We start from the raw sequence: 24,090 nt of genomic DNA on the forward strand, positions 1-24,090 counted from the left end.
TATCTTGTGGGAATTCACATCCCCAGAATCTGCCAGAAGATCAGGCCACAGCAGTGCTCCATAAACATTTGTTGGAGGGTTCCTCTATTAAAAACAAAGATGGAATTCCCTGGTGGGCCAGTGGTTAGGACTCCGCCCTTCCACTGCAGGGGACATGGGTTCAATCCCTGATCAGGGAACTAAGATCCTGCATTCCACATCGAGGTCAAAAACAAACAAAAGATGGGTTTAAATCTCAACAGTGATAAAACAGTTTTAACCCTCACAGCTAGAAAGTCTCATACCTTCAGATTTTCTGTAACTATCCTAAACTATGTATCAACTATTTTGCTCCTGAAAATATGATCAGATTCTATATGAAATAACTATCAATGACTACAGCGATACCATTCACAAAAGATAAAGGCCATGGGAAATAACGGACTCAGGAAAATGGTGGCCATCAGTGGTAAGGACATATTCTTTAGGGCATGAGAGTCCTTGGGATTAAGATGTTTGGTGAATCCAATGGTTTTTTTTGTTGTGTTTTGTTTTTTCTTTTTGGCCACACAACCTGCAGGATCTTAGTTCCCCGACCAGGGATTGAACCCATGCCCCCTGCAGTGGAGGTGCAGAGTCCTAATCGCTGGACTGCCAGGGAATCCCTCCAATGGGTTTTAAGTTATACCTAAGCAAAACCTCTGACTTTGTTGAAATGAGTTACCAGAGGAAGGTGAGGTGCTAACAGAGGCCTTAAAAGACAGTCTAATTCCCCTATCAATCCAGGATAGTTTCATGTAAGATGTGTGAAGGGAGGGCCTTAAATCTCTTGGAGGCAGGTAAAGCAGTAAGAGTCAAGGCTCTGGTATCAAGTTACCTAGTTTCAAATCTCAACTCCGTCTCATCCTATCTGTGTGACTTTGGATAAGTTACTTAATCTCTGTGTTTGTTTCCTCCATTGAAAATGTGGATCTACCCCAGAAGGTTGTTTTGAGGATGACCTAATCCATGTAAAGCACTCAGCACAGCCCAGGTTGAACTATATGAATTAAGTGCTCAAAATATTAGTTGTAAAAATGAACTAGGCTAGCCTAGGCCTTTGTTCGGCCAGGGTACCTGTGTACCTGAGGTACACAAATGGGGGGCAGGGAGAATGAAAAACAAGCATTCTGTTAATAAGATATTCTGATTAACAGCTAACATGGGAATTCCCTGCAGTCAAGTGGTTAGGACTCCAGCGCTTTCACTGCTGGGGCCCGGGTTCAGTCCCTGGTTGGGGAACTAAGATCCTAACAGCCGTGAGGTGCAGCCAAAAAAAAAAGATAACAGCTAACATTTACTAAGCCAAACAAATTGTATTAAGGGTGTGCCACTCCTGATCTTAGGAAAGAGCACACACAACCTACCGGGTTTCCCAAATCCACCCCTGAGCTGCCCAATACTGCCAACCTCCTAACAAGAGCTCTTCCAGGCATTCATGTAAGAAATGTTTGAGTTCACACTAAGTGCCTTAAGACGTGGATGGGGAGGAACCTTTGATTGGAGGCGTTCCAGAGAACTGGAGGTAACTACGGTAGGAACATATAGACGCCTTTTCTAATAGTTTACCTATAAAGGGCAAGAGGAATGTTACAGGGGCTGGAAGGAAGTGTGGGGTGGAGTGTTGTTTTCTAGCTTGTCTTTTATTTGGGAGAGATGCCAGAATACTTGTAGTTTGTTAGGGATGAACCAGCAGCGAGGGAAAAGATAGATGACGCCAGAGAGGGGATAACTGCAGGAGTCAAATCAAGTGAGTGAGGGGGCCACGGAACCAGAGCCTGGGAGGAGCAAGCTTTAAATATAAGAATAATTGGGTCCTCCAGGTCTTACCGTAAATCACTGGGTTGCTGTCATGAAATAATACGAAGTTAAAGAAAAACGTCAAATTCCCTGGGTGGGGTACTCAGCTGATACCGCCCCAACTCAAGAATAGCCTTCGCACATGCGCAGTGCGTGCACGTCGCGTTGGCTGAGGCACTCTCGCGAGAAAAGTCGTGCAAGCCGGGAAAATGGCGCTTCCCAGTTCCCGAGAGTCCAAGGCCCAGTCGGCGACAAGCGCTACCGAGTCTGACGGGGAGATGGTGCTGCCCGGCTTCCCCGATGCAGACAGCTTCGTGAAGGTGAGCTCGTGAGGCCTCGGGGGCACAGGGAGCCGCCCGCGGCTGACCGGAAGCAGGCGCGGACCCTCTCGGAGGCCGCCCACGCGGCCGCGCGCATGCTGCAGCGGAGCCTCGGGAGGGGGTCTAGGGGCCGCTCCCCGCGCCGGGCACAGTCTTCATCCTCCGGGGATGGGGCCTCGCACGCTGACACCCGGGGACGCCACACTCCCCTGGGTCCTTGATCTCCCGTTTGAGCCCATGTAGTCCCGAGTATGGAGAACCGTCTCCGCCTCGTGGGAAGGGCTTTCTGGTCACCCTGATGTCCCCAGCCTTCGCGACCCCGACCCCGCCCAGGTCTGAGCCACCCGACCAACTCTCCAGAGAGACTTGGCTGCTTTACGCCTCCCGCGGCCGGGATGGCGCTTCTTCCCTCTCTTGAGGGCCAATCCTACATAATCCCAAACCCTGGGTTTAATGTCACTTGTTACAGCTGCCACTGAGTGTCCCTCCTGGAGGTGCCATAGAACATTTATCAGTGCCTCCTCGAAGGAACATAGAGTTCATTTACGTTATTTGTCTATTGGTGCTTAAATATGAACAAACAAACCTGGGATTAAACACCTCATGCATAGCTCTTCCAAGACCATGAAACTAAAATAGTTTGTAAGTTAGCACTACAGATCCTCCAAAACGCCACTCGCATTATATCTAATTCATCATTAACAGATGTTGTTATTAATTCATTTATTTGGTTCTGAATCGTTCCTGGGCCACTAGCCATGGTCCTGATTGGGTGGCTCAGTGCTACCATGTACCCCACCATGATTCAAGTTCCCATCTTTCTCTCTCTTTTTTTTTTCTTGGAAAACATTTATTACACAACTCACAGTAATGTCAGTTGGCCTTGATATGACCAACTGTCATTTACCTATGACAGCCACTTCAGGTTTTTTCTCATTATCACACAACAGTTAAAATAGAGACCTACTTGGCACTAACTGAGCCATAAACACTAGTCCAGCTGTGGACAGTAGCCATTCTAAATTGCTTATCCAAAAGATCTAGAATATTCTTATATTGTCTTTTTTTTTTTTTTTTTTGCTGCACCATATGGCTCATGCCACACCACGTGGCTCGTGCCCCTTGCAGTGGAAGCGTAGAGTCTTAACCACTGGACCGCCAGGGAAGTCCCTTATACTTTTTTTTATTATTATTATTTATTTTTGGCTGCGTTGGGTCTTCATTGCTGCACGCGGGCTTTCTCTAGTTGCGGTGAGCGCGGGCTGCTCTTGGTTGCGGTGCGCGGGCTTCTCTTGTTGTGGAGCATGGGCTCTGGGCGCAGGGGCTTCAGTGGTTGTGGCACGCAGGCTCTAGAGCACAGGCTCAGTAGTTGTGGCGCATGGGCTTAGTTGCTCCGCGGCATGTGGGATCTTCCCGGACCAGGGCACGAACCCATGTCCCCTGCATTGGCAGGCAGACTCTCAGCCGCTGCACTACCAGGGAAGCCCTTTTTTTTTTTCTTCTTTTAATAATGAGAGATTACATCTATTTATTTATTTACTTTTTTGGCTGCCTTGGGTCTTCGTTGCTGCACACAGGCTTTCTCTAGTTGCAGTGAGCGGGGGCTACTCTTTGTTGTGGTGCACGGGCTTCTCATTGCAGTGGCCTCTCTTGTTGCGGAGCATGGGCTCTAGGCACACAGGCTTCAGTAGTTGTGGCACGCGGGCTCAGTAGTTGTGGCTTGTGGGCTCTAGAGCGCAGGCTCAGTAGTTGTGGCACACAGGCTTAGTTGCTCCGCGGCATGTGGGATCTTCCCGGACCAGGGCTTGAACCCGTGTCCCCTGCATCGGGAACCCGTGTCCCCTGCATCGGCAGGCAGATGCTTAACCACTGCGCCACCAGGGAAGTCCCCCTTATGCCTATTTTTCAAAGGCGGAAACTAAGGTTCAAATAAATAAAATAACTTGCCCAAGGTCACAGTCAATACGTAGCAGAGCCAAGACTCAAACCCAGGCTGTTTTGAATATTAGTCATATTATATATGTATTTGTTCTTTCTCTCTCTACTCTCCCAAGAATGTAAGCTCCAAAACTTGGTTTCATGTTCACTGTTGTATCATAAGGGTTTGGTGTAAAATCGGCAGTAAATGAATATTTGTTGGATGCATGAAGGTCTTCATCATCTAGCACAATTCATTATATATAGTAGATCTTGAAAAAAAATGAGTTGCTGAATGAATGGTGATCCGTGTCTAAAACATGCTTGTTTTTCTGGTTTTTGACAGTTTGCTCTTGGGGCAGTGGTGGCAGTCACCAAGGCATCTGGGGGCCTACCGCAGTTTGGTGATGAGTATGATTTTTACCGAAGTTTTCCTGGCTTCCAGGCATTTTGTGAAACACAGGGAGACAGGTTGCTTCAGTGGTAAGTACTGTATATTGGTTTCTCATGTTGAAAGAAAAGACTATAAAGAAGTAGATGATTTTTCCTGAAATTTGTTTTTTTCTTACCATAATTTTCTGTGCTTTAGAGCTATAAAATGTAAAAATGAGACAGTGGGAAATGTTAATTAGGGAAATGTTACTTGGTAAATTTTGAGTTTTACTTTTAAAATATATATATTGACTATTGCAGCTATAGACAATGAATCTTTTTTAATTAATATGGGACTTGAAAACCTAGATCCAAGATTCTCTCACACAACTTGGAAAGTCACAAGTATTAGCTTTCTTTTTCTTTTTAATCTATTTTCTTTTTTAGTAATAGCTTTCTAATAAGTGTATTAGGACAGGCATTACACAAACGTTGATTTTGTTTAATTGTTGCATGACAGAATTAGAGAATCTGTTTTAGATTTCATGTTAAAACAATGAATGCAGAGTATATTATTTACATCGTGTTATGTATTTTTTTTTTAGAATTTAAAGGAAGCTTTGGGATAGTTTCTTCCACCCCCTCAAATAATAGATGAGAAAAATAAGTCTTAGTGAGATTCAGTGAATTGCCCAGTGCCATACAACTAGCAATGTTTTTTGCTAAAGGGTGCAGGTTTTATTAGTTTGATCAAAAAGTATTGGGAATAGTCTAAGCCAAGCCTTGGGAGCTTTCTCCTAGATTGTAAACAAATGAATAAAAGTATACAAGCTGATTGTGGTTTTCCTGTCCTTTCTAGCATGAGTAGGGTAATGCAGTACCATGGATGTCGAAGCAACATTAAGGATCAGAATAAAGTGACTGAGCTGGAGGACAAGTTTGATTTGCTAGTTGATGCCAATGATGTTATTCTGGAAAGAGTGGTGAGTATTTCACATTACTCTTAAGGTTACTAACAAATGAAGAGCTTTCGTATTATTAAATATGAAAAGAAACCCAAGCACCTTAGGAAATGAAAAGAAAGGAAGTTTAGCATTTCTGGCCTGTAATGACATTCCCTCCCTCTGCTAGTTGGCTTCTTCTTCCCAAAAATAACACAGTTGTCTTCAGCTATATCACTTCAGAGTATCACTGCCCCGGGGGAAGGCTGTTTTTAAAGTGCCGTATTAGTAATCTACCTTCCAGATTTGCGAATCCCATTTTGTTGCAAGAGAAGAGGCCTCTGGATACAGATCCCAACCAAAATTTCGTCTATTTTTACTATTATCCACAGTCTGCTAAACACCCTGACTTGCATAATTGGAGGGAGATGTGAATCATTTGATCTAGCTGACTGTCTACTTACACCTAATACTACAGCATAACATTCTTTACAGAAATACACACAGATTGTCCAAAGCACATCTAACTCTCAGCCATGTGACAGTCCTGCAGATATTTAAATCATGCTCTCCTGTCCCTTGAAGTCATCTCTTCCATGGTCTAAATGCCCACAGGTCTTTCAGTGGTTTCTCATACTTTATGATTTCAAGTCCTGGCATTTATCAGCTGGGTGCACCTCTGTTAATGGTGCCCAAACTGAGATTCCACATCTTTATAAAGTAGATCAGGACACGCTTCATTCTCACTCTAAATACCGTACCTCTATGTTTAATACAGTCTAGGGTCTTTTTAATTATTTTAGTGGGCCACATCATACTGTTGAGTCACTTTTGAATTTTCAGCCCAATTCAGAACTGTAAAGAGACTTGATCAAGGGTAGGGAGTGCCTGATAACAGCCCTGTCATTGAGCAAATAATGCTTCATTTATTTGCGATTGATGACTCTCTAATCACCTCTGCTACAGTGATCCACCCTTATGAGTGTGTACTCTCGCACATAATTCTCTGAATGTATTTTGTAAAAATTTTAGGTAATTAGCTCTGTTAACCCTGAAAGGAAGATACTAAATTAATGTCTCTTTTACTCTTAGGGCATTTTACTGGATGAAGCATCAGGTGTGAATAAGAATCAACAACCTGTCCTCCCTGCAGGATTGCAGGTCCCTAAAACCATAGTGTCCAGCTGGAACCGGAAGGTGAGGGCTGCTTTTCAGGTGAACTAGAGCTTTCAGTGTCAGCTTTGCAGTAGGGCCCTTGCCCATTCTGATTTGCATTTCTGTTTTAACTTATTGGACACAGAACTGGCCACTGCCTAAGTTGTTCTCATAAATAGACACAACCTAATTACACCCTCTTGTCTAACCCCCAGTCTCACACACACATACATTCTTAAATGAGTGGTCTTTGGAAGGCATAAATTGGAATTTATTCTAATTCATCAAGTTGCTGTGTTATAAAGTATTTATATTTGTTGATCATAGGCAGGAGAATATAGCAAAAAAACAAAATGTGAAACATTCCGGCTGCTTCATGCAAAAAACATCGTCCGGCCTCAGCTTAAATTCCGAGAGAAGATTGACAATTCCAACACGCCGTTCCTTCCTAAAATCTTCATCAAGCCCAATGCTCAGAAACCCCTCCCTCAGGGTAAGTAGTGCCAGCTCTGCCCAACAAAAACGAATCAAGGGGGAAAGGTATCCCTCCCACCTTCCTTTCTTCAAATTCAGAGGGAGCCAGTTAACCCTCCGTAACTAGACAAGATGTGAATGTGTCTTTGTCACTGCTTGGGTCTCCAGCACTCTCTAAAGAAAGGCGGGAGCGCCCACAGGACCGACCAGAGGACTTGGATGTCCCCCCTGCCCTGGCAGATTTCATCCACCAGCAGAGAACCCAGCAGGTGGAGCAGGACATGTAAGTGTTTGCCTGTCTGAACGTCCTGCCGTGGCCCTCATCCTCGTGCCGCATTTTCACTCTCTGTCACTTCTGTAACGTGTGGAATGAGAACAGAATCTGAGGAGTCCTTATCCTGACGTGCATCTTATCGATTAAACCTCCTGCTTGTGTTCGCAGAGGGCCTCGCACAAGCACCGTCTCACGTAGCCCTCATGCAGTCCTGAGAGCTGCCAGTTGCTCTCGTCCCCATTGGACAGATGAGAAAACAAAATTAGGGATGCTAACTTCCCACAGAACTAGAACTTTAAGCCCAAGTTTTCTTAAAATTGTCCTTCCTTTTTACCACTCTGCCTTTCTTGTTAGGTGTGGACGCAAACAAGAAGGTAATGCTCACCAATAAATTCAGTACAGAAAAGACATTTCTCACTGGCAGGATAAGCATCTTGGAAAAACTTTGCTTAAAACAGACAAGAGGACTTTGATTTCAGTTCAAAGAAAAACGGTGATGAAAACTTCGTCAGTGTTGGTCTTTTTCTCACACGCAGCCAGAGTGTCTGAGCGTTTGTGCCTCAGCCCCAGCTCTGCACTGTGAGGCCGCTAGCTGAGTGCTAGAGAAATAAAGGTAATGAAAGGCAGCCCTGCCCTCAAGGAACTGAGAGACTTAGGATTTTTATGCAAGTATCTGATAGAGGAACTGAAAAAAATACATCATTTGGTATATGACCAACTGAGGTATTGACCACTCTCTCTCACCTCACAGATTCGTTATTCCAAACCACAAGGAGTTACATATCTCACCTTTCTGTATCATCCACAACAGCAGCCGTACAGTGTTTGGCAAATTAGTGCTCAAATCTGTATAAATGAATCGATTTTGAATTATCATACTTTAAGGGTGAACAAGTTTCACCCATTTTTTTTTTTTTTGATGCACTTGAATCGTTGTTGAAACAACGACGCTTTTAAAAATATTTTCACAATGGTCTTGTTTGTTTTTACGAATTGGATTAAAGCAGTTGTTCTTCCTTGAATCATGGAATTAATCAAAAAGATTTTTCTTTTTGTTTTATTGATTCAGGTTTGCACATCCTTATCAGTACGAACTAGATCACTTCACTCCACCAGACTCAGTCCTTCAAAAGCCAGAGCCTCAGGTAAGTGCCCAACCTTAGCTGATGGATGGTACCCAAGTAGCCCAGGAAGAATCAAATACATAGATGACTGGATGTAATTTTGGCTTTCCTTAAATATTTTTAAAGTAGAAGGTTATGACTTTGGATTATTTCGTGAACTCTTAATTTTGGTACTTTCACGAAAGATGATTCTTAACAGTCTTCTCTTTCTGCCCGTACTTCTGTGATGCAGTTATACAGGCCTGTAGGAGAGACACCCTGCCACTTCGTGTCCTCGCTGGATGAACTAGTGGAACTCAATGAAAAGCTCCTGAAGTGTCAAGAATTTGCTGTAGACTTGGAGGTAACTTGTTAATGACCTGGAATGAAATTTTTCATTTCCTGTGCGTTGACCTACTCAAGAACTATAGAATTAATACTAATTTAAATCTACTTTTTGGTAAAAATTAATTATATTACTCTGCTTTATAACTGACTTCAAAATCGGTAAAGGTAAGCCTGGTAAAATCTTTTTCTCCTGTTCTCCCTTCTTTCTGTGTGTTTTAGCACCACTCTTACCGGAGCTTCCTAGGGCTCACCTGCCTGATGCAGATTTCCACCCGGACAGAAGACTTCATCGTTGACACCCTGGAGCTTCGCAGTGACATGTACATTCTCAATGAGAGCCTCACAGACCCAGCTATTGTTAAGGTCAGTCCCACTCTTGCACGTGAGTGCAAGATTTAGGTGCTTTTCAGTTTACTGTTTTCATCATTTCAACGTAGACCCAATAAAGTTGAGAGAAATAACAGTAACTTCACACTAGGGCACCACATGCTAAACTGCTTTTGTTTCTAAACCCCTGTTAGAAGAGCTAAGGCTTAGCTCGTTACCACCCAGAAAAATGTTAAATCACTTTGATGAGTACTGCAGTGAGCCCATGCTCTCAAGATTGTTTGGACTTAATGACTACCCTTGAAGTTAGCAGAGCAGGTTTCTTAGAATCATCAGCTGTTAGCAGTTACAAGTATGCAATTAGGAGTGTAGAAGGCTGTGGCCCAAATTAAAAGAGGCATTTAAAACTGAACCCATCTTAATCTTTATCCTGTCTTCTAATTCCAGTGTTCTAATAACCTAGGGGCAGAGTTCATTTCAGAGTATAAGTGGCCTTGTGCCACTGTACTACCTGACTGTGGTTTTGTTTTCAGGTCTTCCACGGTGCCGATTCAGACATAGAATGGCTACAGAAGGACTTTGGGTTGTACGTGGTGAACATGTTTGATACCCATCAGGCAGCACGCCTTCTTAACCTGGGCAGGCACTCCCTCGACCATCTGCTGAAGCTCTACTGCAACGTGGAATCAAACAAGCAGTATCAGCTGGCCGATTGGAGAATACGGTTAGTTTGTTCTTGACCAGGAAATGGAGATGGCAGAAGAAGGCCTCGGCGTTCATTAACTCCCACTCCTGGAGACCTTTGTGCAGGCTGTAACACCATTTGAATCTTCAGTTGAATGTCGTTGGGCTTTTCTCCAGTTGTTTTCGTTGCATAAGGACAACTGGAAGTTTTAGAATAACAATGAAGTTTATGTTGGGCTGATTATGTTACATAGAGGGGAATGTTAGTAAATTTCAGTTTAGTTCTGTAATGTGAGGAATTTAAAAATTTTTAAATGGATTGGTTAAAAAAATGCTTCCTATTTGAAAAAGCTGGGAATTACTATCTTAGATAAACAGTGTGTTATGCTTCATGGAAATAGTAGTTGAAAGAGCTGCACCATGTCAGCATTTGTCAACGCCAGTCTCTTGTTTGTAACTCACATCTCCCGGATAGGGATGCTTGTGTATGTGTGAGATGGTCTCCCATAGGTGTGAGAGGATTCTAAGGTGCAGCGCTGACTTAGCCTTATAGTCAGTGTTTACTATAGTCAAAGGCTGTAACAGAGTCTTGGCCATACTTTGTGGGATTCTTGCTCACCTTGGTCATTTTCAGATGGCCGGCTTCCTCTCTGAGGTTGCAGCTGTTGTATGGAGAAGCACCAAGCTTTTCTCCACTTCTCATGCCAGAATTTCTAAAGAGAATCTAGTGAAGTCCAAATGTAAGATGAAAATGATAAAATCTAAAAACCATTACCTGTTATTTAACCCATGCCACGTGCCATACACTGGGCTAAGATTCAAACTCAGGACAGCAGGGCCCTTATTTTTAACCACATCCTTGCCCTGCTGCCCTTTCTACCCAGCTGTGAAAAGAGTGGCTTGTCATATGAAGATGCAGGAGATGCTGGTAGAACTGTAGTATTGGCCGGGAGAGAATCTTTGATATCAGAAGGAACCAAAAATATCTTAGCTCCAGCAGTGTAGACAAGTTGAATTGCCGCCCAGGGGGAAAGGTGTGAAACAATGTTCTCTGTTGCAACTCTAGACCTCTGCCTGAGGAAATGCTCAACTATGCCCGAGACGACACTCATTACCTGCTTTACATCTATGATAAGATGAGGCTGGAGCTGTGGGAGCGTGGCAACGAGCAGCCCACGCAGCTGCAGGTGGAGTGGCAGCGGAGCCGTGACATCTGCCTCAAGGTAAAGCCCGACACCCGGGTTCCACTCAGGTCCCACTTGTTCTTTGCTTTGCTCTTTGCATTCATGAAAAGAGCCCAGTGTCTTGAAGAGCCCAGGGCACAGTATTGATTCCCACTGATCTTGAATATTCGATAATATTTTGCAGAAATTCATCAAACCTATCTTCACGGATGAATCTTACCTGGAACTGTATAGAAAGCAAAAGAAACATCTCAACACACAGCAACTAACGGCCTTTCAGCTGCTGTTTGCCTGGAGGGATAAAACTGCTCGCAGGGAAGATGAAAGTTATGGGTAAGAGACTAGAGATTCTTTTAATCTTGCCAGGTCTGGTAACAAGGAAATAATGGACTTTTTTCCCTTTTTGCCATGAAAGTTGGTTGTTTTCCCAGGGTTATAGCATATAGTGGAACTTGTTGGCTGAATTTAATGTGATCCTGTTGTGTGTTTTATTCCAGATATGTCCTTCCAAACCATATGATGCTAAAGATAGCTGAGGAACTGCCCAAGTGAGTGAGACCTGATTAATATGCTCGTGGACTTTCTCAGTAGAGAAGAGTTGTCCTTCACAGTCCAGCTTCCCTGATTGTTATTGCCTCAAGGCTGTTTACTCAGAGAAGATTAGTGCTCAAGGAAGTTAGCACCAAGGAATGCAGTCTCTGCCCTTGGGCTGCCATTTAGGCAGTAAAACTTCTGAACTGGAACTGTTTCATTGGATATGCCTTATACTGAGTCCCATGTAAGTCTCTGAGCCTATAGCGTCCACTTACAAGGAAGGAAAATGTCTGTACCTTCTTCCAAATTAAGCTATCTTATGATTTTAGACGTTTTATGATGTTAATTGAAGTATAAGCAGAGAATCAAAGTTCATAATCTTCTATCACCTCCTTGCAGAATCGCAGTACAGCAGAGCTGTGGCCCTTCTTTCCAGCTCTCCCGGTTAGCAGGAGGCAGCTGTAAGAGGCTTTCTGCTCAAGGCTCAGTGCAGCAGGGAGCACGTCTAGGAGCAGCTGGCTGGGCTGCCCGGACGTGACGGTGTTTCCTTGGTGTCCACCTGAGCTTTCCGTGCTCTGGCTTTATCTGGTTATTGTCCTTTCCTGGAGCCTTTGAGGGCTGTGTTCCTAGGCGATGAGTTGAGTGTGTTCTCGCTTGCCTTCAGGGAACCTCAGGGCATCATAGCCTGCTGTAACCCTGTGCCACCTCTTGTACGGCAGCAGATCAATGAAATGCATCTTTTAATTCAGCAGGCGCGAGAGATGCCCCTGCTCAAGGTAAGAAAGCTTTTCTGCTAAACGTTCCCAACTCAGCAGGTTCTCAACCCTGTCTGCCAGTGTCTTACTCCTTATGGTGTCCTATGGACGTGAGCTGGTCTCCATTCTAAAAAAATCCTGAAGACGTAATAGGATTTAGGAAATCCAGTGGGTGTATCTTTATGATAATCAAAAGCTAAAACTCATCCTTTTTTTCATGACCTTATCTTTGATCATCCAACGAGTCAGTGATGTCTAATGATGTCTAATGGGCTGGTTAGCTGTTGTTCAGAGGCAGTTAACCCGGCGGGATAAAATGGAGTGGGGATCTCAGCACAGGGAGCTCGTTTTGGAAAACGGGCAGTGGTCCAGAGTGAAGTGATAGTGCCCTGATGAGTGTGTTGGTCACAGAAATGGAAAGCAAAGGACGGGTACAAGAAGTATCTTCAGAAGAAAAGATCGATGGGACTTAATAACAGATGGAGACAACAGCTGCCATCTCTTTTTTTCATTTTTTTGGCTGTACCGTGTGGCTTGTGGGATCTTAGCTCCCAGACCGGGGATCAAACCTGGGCCCTCAGCAGTAAGAGCGCCGAGTCCTAACCACGGGACCGCCAGGGAATTCCCTGCCATTTCTTTTTTTTTTTTTTTTTTTTTTGCGGTACACGGGCCTCTCACTGTTGTGGCCTGTCCTGTTGCGGAGCACAGGCTATGGACACACAGGCTCAGCGGCCATGGCTCACGGGCCTAGCCACTCCGCGGCATGTGGGATCTTCCCAGACCGGGGCACGAACCCGTGTCCCCTGCATTGGCAGGCGGACTCTCAACCACTGTGCCACCAGGGAAGCCCTTCCCTGCCATTTCTTTTGGAGCACGATGCTAAGTGCTTTAGAGGTATTCCCCGACTGGCAAGTGGATTTGAAAATAACGGAGGTGGAGTCAAGGACAGTTCACTCCACATATAAAGCCAAGGTGATGGAAAACATGAGAACCTTGGATAGAAGAGGGGAATTCAGAAAGAGCTAACTGTGAAGGAGATGCTAAAGTTTAGGAAAATTTAGATGAAAGCAGGGTCCCCGGCCCATAATCCAGATCCATACATCTACGTCTATGTGCGACGCATGGGCACGCACACACCAGCACGCCTCTGCTTTTGTGTAGATAATGCAAGATGTCAGGTAAATTTGCATGTTTTTTTTGTTTGTTTTTGTTTTTTTGTTTTTGCGGTACACGTGCCTCTCACTGCTGTGGCCTCTCCCGTTGCGGAGCACAGGCTCTGGACGTGCAGGCTCAGTGGCATGGCTCACGGGCCCAGCCACTCCGCAGCATGTGGGATCTTCCCGGACCGGGGCACGAACCCTCGTCCCCTGCATCAGCAGGCGGACTCTTAACCACTGCGCCACCAAGGAAGCCCTGCATGTTTTGATTTGTGTTTTATTGGGACAGTTTTTCATGTTTTGTCTAAGTAGTGTCAGCATGTAGTAAATCATGTTTACAATCTTTTGAAAGATTATTGATTCCAGAAGACTTAAAATCAGCCCCTTTGAAAAGGTGAAAAAGAAGAGAATCTGAGGATAAACATATTTACTGTCTTCATGTTAAAATTTCTTTCTTGGTTCTATACTTTTTCCAAGTAAAGAGAGAAACGCTGGTGACAAGAGAAGAATCTTTATCAAGCTCTTTGGAGTCCTTCCACATTGTGCCTTGTTACGATAAAAGGTTTTATTCTTTCATCCAACAAATAATTATTGAGCACTAAGTAATTATAGTGCCAGGCACTGGAAGGGATGAAGGGATGAGAGAAAATCTCTGGGCTCTTGAGAAAAACACCGTCTAGTGAATGGACCCTTCTGCGCTGAGGGGGAAAAAATGTGTGTATCATCAAATTTAGGGAACTTTTCTCAAATTCTCTTTGTTTTTACTTTTCAGTCTGAAGTTGCAGCCGGAGTGAGGAAGGACGGGCCACCACCCAACCCTGAGGTACTGAGATGTGTTTATTGTTGCTTCTTTGGGGGAGACATCAGTCAAAGCCAGCGCGGACCCAACCTCCCTGACAGACACCAGGGCCTGACACCTCGGGCAGAAGGCTGCCCCCTGCTTGCAGGTTGTTTGTGTCAGCCTGGTGCTTTCTTTTTGTTGCAGAGATTGGAGAATGCTCTCTTCGGCCCCCACGACTGCTCCCACACCCCGTCAGACGGCTGTCCTCTCATTGCAACCAATGGTAATGAAAAGCCCTCTGGAATATCCTGGACAGCTGGGGCTGCCTGGTGTGCCATCCCACGTGCTTCGACCGTGCTGACTTCCCTCCCTGTAGGGCCTGTGCCAGTGCAGAAGCAGGAGGGCCTCCCCACTGCCCGAGAAGAAGAGGAGGCCCTGCCGGGCTCCGGATGCCTTATCGCTACCGCTGTCATCACGTTATTTAACGTGAGTAACATCTTCGGGGAGGGGAGACAGACCGGGGGGACGTACTGGGTTTATCACACAGGCCGTCTGCCTGGAGTGTCGTGGCCACCTCTGAGCCGAACACCAGAAGTAGAAGCCAGCAGTGGTGGGAGTGGGCATGGAGGCCATCAGCCAGATGGTGTTTGCTGCCCTGACGAGGAGGTCTGTGGGAGGTGGCAGAGGATTCTCTGTGAGCTCTGCGTGAGGAGATCCTCAAGGGAGGGTTGACATCTTGATACTCACCGATGGCCCCCCAGGGAAGTGGGTGTGGGCTCCAGGGGCGCATAAGCAGGGACTTTTCCCGAACATCCACGGTCAAGGGTCAGTTCACCCTGATTCCCAGAAGGGGTGGAGTGATGTCTCCAATGAAGAGTGTGTGCTGTGTATACCTTCCTGACAGCTGCCAGCACCACCTATATGTGCTCTGGATGAAAAAGAGAAGATTTAGAGAGCATTTCTCCAGTCTGGCTCGTTAGAGGAAGTGAGCTGCAGGAAATCAGGCACTAGGAAGTGGGTAGGAGCTTGTTCCCCATCCCAGAGAGAGGCTGAGTCCTGGTAGGTAGTGACTCCATCCAGTGTGGAGTCCCAGTGTGGTCCGCCTGAGCCCAGCCGTGTTCCTGGAATCGGGCTGGGATGCGACAGAGCTTATCCCGGTCTATCCCACCCAGCACGCTTCTCCTTTCCGCCAGTGACTTGAGCTGCAGGTTCTTTGCACAAGGAAGACCAAGGTGCATTTGTTGGTCAGGATGGACAGATACTGAAATGACCAGGGACAAAAGGAAAACGCACAGATAAAATTCTGAATACAGCAAGCAATAGATGTGGTAGAAAGGAAAAACCATAATTTCTAGAAAGAAGGAACTGAGAAAGAGAAGCAAGAATACTGTCTATATGGAAAAAGACAAGTGTCAAGCTTAGCAGATGTTCAGATGGTTAAGAAGCTGGTGATCCAGTAGGTTACGGGATCACCGTTCACAGCTATTCCACCACACTCGGATGCTGGGCCAAAGCCAGGGAGGTGAAGTACCGCCTGCAAGATGTACCACCCGGGAGTGAACTTTCCTTTTCACTTAATTACATACATTTAGTCTTGCTTCATGTGAAAAGAAGTCTAGGAGCTTTAGTTGACCGCAGAATTCATTGAGCCACAAAGTGATTAGGCAGCTAAAGATGTGAGCGTGAACTTGCGGCTGTGTGGACGTGTAAGTGCTGTGCCTGGTCTAAAGGATGCTGGAGCCCCTCGTGCCCTGTGTGGCAGGGAGCCTAACTACAGAAAAAGCCAAAGGATAGCACATGCTGATGAACCCAGGTGGAAGCAACATTCTGTTGCATAATTTCATTGGTTACCTATAAAGGTGTATGATTTTAAATTTCAGATAATTTCAGGTTACAACCCCACATTTTAGAGCCAGCCAGACCTGGGTTTAAATCCTTGTTCTGCACCTATTAGCTGCAAGGCTCTGGAAGACTTTCTTAACTTCTCCCAGCCTCACTTTCCTCATCTGTAAGATGGTGAGAATAATGCCACATAGCTCATAGATTGTAAGGACATGGTGAGAATTCATTGATTCAATAGATATGTATTAAACACCCTCCTGTGTGCTATTACAGGTTATTACAGTGCCTTATGCATAGGGGAGGCTTTAAAAAAAATAGTCGTTAATATTGTCAATCAACTATACTTAAATTTTAAAAATTTAAATTAAAATTGTTTGGGGGGTTTTTCTTTGGGTTGGGGGGTTGTTTCTGTTTTTTGTCTGTTTTTATTTTTTTTGCTTTGTTTTGTTTTTGTTTTTGTTTTTGGTTTTGGTTTTTTTGCAGCTTACTCTTAGTTCCCCAACCAGGAATTGAACCTGGGCCACTGCAGTGAAAGCACCAAGTCCTAACCACTGGACTGCCAGGGAAGTCCCAAAAAAGTTTTAAATAAAAAAATAAATTTACGTTATTCCCTGGTGGTCCAGTAGTTAGGGCTCCGTGCTTCCACTGCAGGGGCCACGGGTTTGATCCCTCATTGGGGAACTAAAATCCCGGTATGCGGCATGGCGTGAATGAATGAATGAATGTCAACTGTTAGTATCATTACTGTTACTGTTATTCCTCTTGCTTGTATCTTAATGTCACAGAATGATTACATGAGTTATCATTTTCTGTCCCTGCAGGAACCTAGTGCTGAAGAAAATGGAAAGGGTCCATTAACAGTTGCACAGAAAAAAGCCCAGAACATAATGGAGTCCTTTGAAAATCCATTTCGGATGGTAAGTAATGGTTGTGTATGTTAAGGGCTGACAGAAGAGGCAGAGCTTTCTGTAGCTGTAGGTGCCTTTTGCCTGGAAAAGAAGCTGAGAGTGTTCAGAGACTGGAAGCCTCAAAACTGTGAAGTCGTCCCCGGCGGTGGGTTGAGACCTGGGGTCAGGTCTTTTGAGACAAAGCCAAAAAGAAGACCCCACTTGAGGGCCAGGCAGCCGCGGCCAGGCTGATGCTTTGCACTGAGGCCTCCTAAGATGGAACCAGCAAGAAAACTCCCATCTCAGCGCCACCGACCTCTGGGTCCGGATTCCGTTTCTCAGCGGTTAACGTGACTGTGTCTCCGTCTCTCCAGTTTCTGCCTTCACTAGAATCCCGGGCTCACGTCTCTCAGACAGCAAAGTTCGATCCATCTTCGAAAATCTATGAAGTAAGTGGATTTGTCACCCTTTCTAAGAGTGACTTTCTAAGAAAAGGGGACTTCTTAATTTCTTAAACCAGGTTTCTGTTTTAAACAAGCCCATCTGTGAACCTCCCTGAAAGTGAATGCAAGAAGCACTTCATATATAAGCATTGTTTCCAGAGAGAGCAGCCAGACTTTAATCAGATTTTCGAAAGCATTGGGGGACTTTTTAAGAAACAGATCTTTGGTTTTTGTTTTTTTAAATTGAAGTTTACTTTACTTGGTGTAAAGTACAGAGATATGAAATGTACAGCTTGATGCGTTTTTATATATGAATATTATAAGGTTCTTAGAGGTGACGGCTTACATTTTAAAGCACTCTGTCGTATATCGTGTGGTTTGTCTTCAGCAGCATTGTGAGTAAGAATGAGAGCGCGTCTTCCCTGGGTCCCCATGAGATGTTCCTGGGAGCCCGCATGTTAATTGTCTGTTAAAAGCCCTCTTCCTCCCTGCAGAAAGTAGCGCTCTGGTCAGATAGGTGGCCTGCCTCCCTCTGCTCCCAGCACCACTCTTTCTTTAGGCAAGAGAATCAGGCCGACACCCTGATGGGCCTCCACCCTGTCACTGGTGGTTCGCCTGCTGCTGTTAGATGGGGAGTCAGGCAGGGTTTCCCCCACTGGTTGTGGCACGCTCAGCAGCCATCCGTCCCTCACCGTGCTTGCTGGTTCCTGCCACCTAGATGCGTTCTAAGGCCGCGGGTACAGGTGGTGTCATAAAGAAGCACGTCAGACTTGCAGGAGTCCCGCCTTGAATCCCATCTCCGCCATTTATTAACCACGCCCCTTGGACAAGTTATTGTAGCTTCCGAGACTGCTTCCTGTCCATAAAGCAGGGGTTATGTTAATGCCACTGTCCCGGGATCACAGAAGGGACTGAATGAGAGGGTGCATATGTGAGCATCCAGCCCCGTGCCTGGGGTACAGCTGTACTTTGTCCTTCTTAATAAGTAGCTTATAAATAAAGCCAGCCTGAGGTTTTATTTTGTGTGTCATTAGATATGGAACTTATAACCTAGAATGTATATAGCTGCTAGGTTAGCATGCTCTGCATCACCTCATTAAAAAAATAAAGCATTCCTAGGTGGCTGAGTTCTGGAGTTTTTTTGTTTTGTTTGTTTTCATTATAGATCAGCAACCGTTGGAAGCTGGCAAGCCAGGTACAGGTACAAAAAGAATGTAAAGAAACCGCCAAGAAGAAGGCAGCTGAGCACACAGGTAGCGCAGCGTCTGCTTCCTCAGAGACTCAGCGCATTCGTTAGAGAACAGCCCTTGCACGTCGTTCTGTCGATTTAATCGTTCAGCGACGTGCCAGATACAGCAAAGCAGCCTCCACCCTGCTGAGGGATGGCGGACGGTCAGCCGGTAGATGTGTGAGCTGTCAGGGCAGCGGGTACTTGCTCAGAGAGCGAGGTAGGAAGTGCTGGGGGATGGGCCTGAGGGGGCGCCGGGCTACTTCCCTACGGCAGTCAGTGAACGTGGCAGTCAGTGAACGTGGCATTGAGCAGAGACCTGTAGCGATCGGGGGGAGGGTACCGGACCGGAGGCCCAGCGAGGCCAAGGCCACAGCTCGCCGTGCTGCTCAGCGTGGGCAGGAGGCCCCGGGGATGAGGAAGGCGGGAAGGAGGGGAGGGCAGAGAGCAGGAATCCGTTGTCAGGACTTTAATTCCAAGTGAGTTGGGAGCCTTGCAGGGTTCTGAGCAGAAGAGGGACATGCGCTGAATTAGGCTGTGGAGGCCTCCCCCTGGAAGCCGCGCAGAGGGCAGGGCAGGGAGTCCGGTCAGGAGGCAGGGCCGGAATGCAGGTGCAAGGGGACGCTGGCGTGGACGAGCTGGGGACAGAGCAGGTGGTGAGAAGTCAGAGCCTGGGTGTGGCCCGTAGTGAAGCCGACAGCGTGGGGTGAGGACTCAAGGGTGGTCCGTGGACTCGAGAGGTTTCGTCCTGAGTGCCTGAGGAGGTGGGGCTGCCGTCGACAGTGAGGCTGAAGAGGGAGCCGGTTTGAGGCGGACGAGGTTTTGGTTCTGGTCCTTCACGTGTTACAGTTGAGATCCCGACGCAGCACCCTCGGGTGTCCCGTAGGCCAGTGCATGAGGGGCAGGTGTGGGTGTGGACTGAGATGGCGGGTGATGAGAAGAGCATCTGGGCCCGAGCCCCACGGCAGCCACCCTGTGGGGATTTGGGGAGGTGGGGTGGGACCAGCAAAGGGGGCTGAGGGGCAGGGAGGGCGCGTGCAGCTGGGGCGACTGCTGTGGGCAGAGGAGGGCGGAGGCTGCACAGAGACGGTTCTCTCTCTTGCAGCTGCCCGGGACCAGGCCAAGGAGGAGTGCGGAGCAGCAGCGGAGCAGGCCGTGTCCGTCCGCCAGCAGGCCGCCGTACGTGCTGGCTTTTCTGCGTTTTCTGGTTGTGGTCAGGATTGTTCTCAAGCATCAGGAGGGCTTGCCCTCAGCTTTGGATTGAATGCTTGCTCTTCCCAGTTCATGCTGGCTTGTCAAGTGGTGCTGCCTCGTGCCCCTTGAGAAGGTTGACGCTGTCATCCCTCTTCGACGTTCCTCCCTCCGCATTTGGGATAAACGTGCCCCTCGCCTGTAGAAGTAGACAGGGCTTCAAGCCCGCGCTGTGTCCCACTCTTCCTGGGAGCTGTGTCACTCCCCGGCACCCAAACATTCTGGAATGCTCAGCCCCGGCCTTTCGAAGTGGCCCGATGTCATTCTCCCTCTGGGAGCTCGTCTCGGTCCACCTGGCGGTAGCCCCGCCCAGACTGCCCGCCGGCGCTCCTCTCCCCATCACCGAATCAGTCGTTACAGCCCAGGAGGCGGCGGGTCCCTCGCGCTGTGCTCTCTGCAGGGCACGCGGGGCGTGCGGCTCTCTTACGGGTCTGTTCAATCCACAGCTAGAGAATGCTGCCAAGAAGAGGGAACGAACAACAAGTGACCCGGGGACGACAGAACAGAAACAAGACAAGAAACGACTCAAAATTTCCAAGAAGCTAAAAGACCCAGATCCACCAGAAAAAGATTTTACCCCATATGACTACAGCAAGTCGGATTTCAAGGCTTTTGCTGGTGAGGCCAGAACTGGTGCCCTGCAAGGACTACCTGCCGTGTCACATGGGGTAAAGAAACAGCGGGCCTTCGGCGGAGCTTCAGCTCTGCCTGACACCTGGCACGAAGCAGGAGTTGTGAGGGCAAGACAAGGACACAGTGGTGACCAGACAGAAACCCACCTCCCTCAGCCCCTGGGACTGACTTGTAGGAGCCGCTCTGGTGGTTCAGCACAATGGTGTCTGTTCTAATCGTGGCTTCATCCTTCTTCACAAGAGCTTGTGTTTTCACACACACACACACACACACACACGATTTGGTTTGTTGAGAAAACCTGATGTCCAGGAGATGAAGCTCTGTGCTTCCTGAGCCGGTGAGAGCCTGTCTACTTTGAAGGGGCTGAGGCTGGCATTCCTGACTGCAGAGCAGCCTCCTTGGCAACACAGCAGTCTTTTCTGCAGGAATGTCACCTCTGGTCCCAGTTTACTGACAGTGGCTTCATCCTGCACAGAAACCAGATAGATTTCCTTGATGTAAAGTGGCCAGTGCTTTAGCCACCTGCCCCTGACCTAAGAATAGACCTGTGAGAAATGAGCCTTGTCTCCAGGCTGCCCTTAGCTACTGGGAACATGATCTGTGAAGTTACATCAGCCAGAAGTTTCTCTCGGTAAAGGGGTAGTGGACTGACAGCCCACACTGCCTGAATGTTGTGCCCCCGGCCTGGTAGTAAGTCTGTTGTGTGTATTCACTCACTCACACGATCACCGGCGTCTCTTCTCTTACCTTTCAGGAGACAGCAAATCCACACTTTCTTCCCAGTTTGACCCAAATAAGCAGCCACCGTCTGGCAAGGTAAGTAATAGACTGAGAACCCCAGCATGCTCCAGGTGCGTGTTTGTTGACCTCTTCCACTGCTTGGAAGACAGGTCCATCTAGGAATCCTTTTTGCATATCTTTTCCCTCACCTCATTTCTTCCCAAGTACAGACAATACCCGTCAACTATTCTAGCAAGAAAAAAATGTTTTAAAGAGTCTATAGAAGTGGGTGTGTGGTTTTGAAGGGTGTTACTCTGTTTGCTGCCATGGGAATTACAGCCACAGGCCGAAACCCTCCCTGTGGCTGCTGGCACAGGCCTGCCTTTGCCCCCCCACCCCACCGTGGGCGTTGCTTCCAGTCAGAGCAGAGGGTGGCTGGACGTCTGGCATGGGGGGCGGGGCGAGGCCCACGTGGAGCCCTCCCGTTTCTTCAGTAGCTCATCTGTATGGCCTCGCCTTCAGAAACACCCAGAAATGTCCAGTTGCAAGAAAACCAAAGTCACACCAGTGGCGCTGGAGTCCTTGATGGGCCATCTGAGCTCAGGGGTGTTTTCCTGTGCGTCTTGCAGTCATGGTTGTCACTCAGCTTCAATGGCTTCTTTTCAGAAATGCAGTGCAGCCAAAAAAATTAAACAGCCGATGGGAAACAAAAGCATGTCTTTTCCAACTGGAAAGTCAGACAGGTACGTGCCAGATGGCCGGCGTGGCCCGGGAAACCCGGTGAGCAGCTCGGAGGCCTTAGGTGGAAAGACTTTCAGACGGCCTCTCCCAACCCGATCCCGCCCTTTGTCATTTGGAAAACTAGCTGGGACAGGAGAGGTGATCGCTGGATGCCAGTCACAGCCACGGCCTCCCCGGGCTCCAGTCACCCTCAGTGCTCTCCCGGTACCATACGGTTTCCCAGGGGCACCTCGGAGCAAATAGGTCTGAAGTTTGCCTAGATCAGCTTGTTTCTGAGGAATGAGAAAAACAGTCCGTAAGCAAATGTGGGTTGTCATTGTTCAGGAATATTTTAGTTAGAGGTGTGAAACCCTGATCCTTGAGGCAGACCCTGAGGTCAGAGGACTCGCCCCCAGGCTGTGGCCGTAACGGAGGGACCTGCCTGTAGATCTCGGTCAGCTCGGCCGTTCCGGCCCCGCTCTTGTCTGCTGGAGTTTTGGGGCACATTGCTGCCCTGCTCAGTCCTCGCAACCCCCAGACAGTCCATTTTCCCTCCGTTCTGCATGATTAAGGTTCACAACGTTTTATAAACTGGCTGAGAGCCGACGTTCAGCCACACTGGAAGAAGTAACTCTCTTGTTTTCGTGCTGTCTCTACAGAGGTTTCAGGCACAATTGGCCAAAGAGATAGTGTTGGAAGAGACCCTTGGGACCCTCCCATGGACTGGAAGCACCAAATGGTGGTGCTGGTTTTGTACAGACTCATTTTTAAACCATTAAAAATAATTCTTACTGGAAGAAAGCTGGTTCCTGACTTTTCTTTTGCGGCCACCACGGCTCTGGCAGGAGAGAGCAGATCTCATCTTGTCCAGATCGCCATCGTCAGTGGCCTCGGGTAAGTGTGCCCTTGGGGTGTGGTTTCTGGAGAAATCCAGAACTACCTCCAGGGGGGAATGCAGGAGGCTGTCCTGTGACTCAGGAAAGGGAGGCCTGGAGCACAGCGCTCACCCGACTGTCCATCCCGAGAGTTCTCACTTGTTCACACACCTTCGGATCACATGAATGAAGCCAAATGGTGGAAAGGACATTCGGGAGGGACCGGTGGGTGCCTAGAACCAGCGGGGCTTCACAAGGGCCTGATCTCTTCTCTGCTTCTTTCTCTCTTTCTTTTGTTTTTACACTTTTTTTCCCAATTATAAAAGTAATAACAGGGCTTCCCTGGTGGCGCAGTGGTTGAGAGTCCGCCTGCCCATGCAGGGGACACGGGTTCGTGCCCCGGTCCGGGAAGATCCCACGTGCTGCGGAGCGGCTGGGCCCGTGAGCCATGGCTGCTGAGCCTGCACGTCCGGAGCCTGTGCTCCGCAACGGGAGAGGCCACAACAGTGAGAGGCCCGCGTACCGCAAAAAAATAGTAATAATTAAAAGTAATAACATGTTTATTGTAGGAAATGAGGAAGACATAGATAAATGCCAAGAGAAAAATTAAATCATCTTTAATTCTACCACACAGAGATAACCTTTAACATTTTGATAGAAAGGCTTTTTACCATGTATATCTTTTTTTCTTTAATAAATGCATTTGCTTTTGGCTGTGTTGGGTCTTCATTGCTGTGCGCGGGCTTTCTCTAGCTGCAGCAAGCGGGAGCTACTCTTCTTTGTGGTTCACGGGCTTCTCATTGCGGTGGCTTCTCTTGTTGCAGATCATGGGCTCTAGGCACGCAGACTTCAGTAGTTGTGGCGTGCAGGCTCAGTAGTTGTGGTGCGTGGGCTCAGTAGTTGTGGCGTGTGGGCTCTAGAGCACAGGCTCAGTAGTTGTGGTGCACGGGCTTAGCTGCTCCGTGGCATGTGGGATCTTCCCGGACCAGGGCTGGAACCTGTGTCCCCTGCATTGGCAGGGGGATTCTTAACCACTGTGCTACCAGGGAAGTCCACCATGTATATCTGTAACTTACAAACGGCTTTATATTTCTATAGTCTTTCACCTTTTTTTTTAAATATTTATTTATTTATTATTTATTTATTTGGTTGTGCCAGGTCTTAGTTGCAGCAGGAGGGCTCCTTAGCTGTGGCATGCATGCGGGATCTAGTTCCCTGACCAGGGATCAAACCCGGGCCTCCTGCATTGGGAGCACAGAGTCTTCTCCACTGTGCCACCAGGGAAGCCCCTATAGTTTTTCACCTTTAAAGTTTATATTATGAGACTTTTCTCATTCTAAAATTCAT

The 24,090-nt window shown here is 47.3% G+C and overlaps 1 protein-coding gene across 1 annotated transcript; it reads left to right on the plus strand.

The window, feature by feature from the left end:
* Positions 1-1,979: 1,979 nt before the first annotated feature.
* On the plus strand, positions 1,980-22,669 carry EXOSC10 (exosome component 10). The gene is made up of 25 exons (XM_004272385.4): positions 1,980-2,138; positions 4,402-4,538; positions 5,287-5,410; positions 6,461-6,565; positions 6,851-7,016; positions 7,166-7,280; positions 8,341-8,416; positions 8,628-8,738; positions 8,942-9,085; positions 9,583-9,773; positions 10,800-10,956; positions 11,102-11,250; positions 11,415-11,465; positions 12,116-12,227; positions 14,136-14,186; positions 14,349-14,427; positions 14,521-14,630; positions 16,808-16,903; positions 17,248-17,322; positions 18,482-18,569; positions 19,650-19,723; positions 20,242-20,413; positions 21,183-21,244; positions 21,815-21,891; positions 22,528-22,669. The coding sequence occupies exons 1-25, from the start codon at positions 2,028-2,030 to the stop codon at positions 22,556-22,558; spliced, it is 2,664 nt and encodes an 887-aa protein (XP_004272433.3). The 5' UTR covers positions 1,980-2,027; the 3' UTR covers positions 22,559-22,669.
* The last annotated feature ends 1,421 nt before the right edge of the window (positions 22,670-24,090 follow it).

This window comes from Orcinus orca, chromosome 1 (assembly GCF_937001465.1).
Source record: "Orcinus orca chromosome 1, mOrcOrc1.1, whole genome shotgun sequence".
In the NCBI taxonomy this organism is placed as follows: Eukaryota; Metazoa; Chordata; class Mammalia; order Artiodactyla; family Delphinidae; genus Orcinus; species Orcinus orca.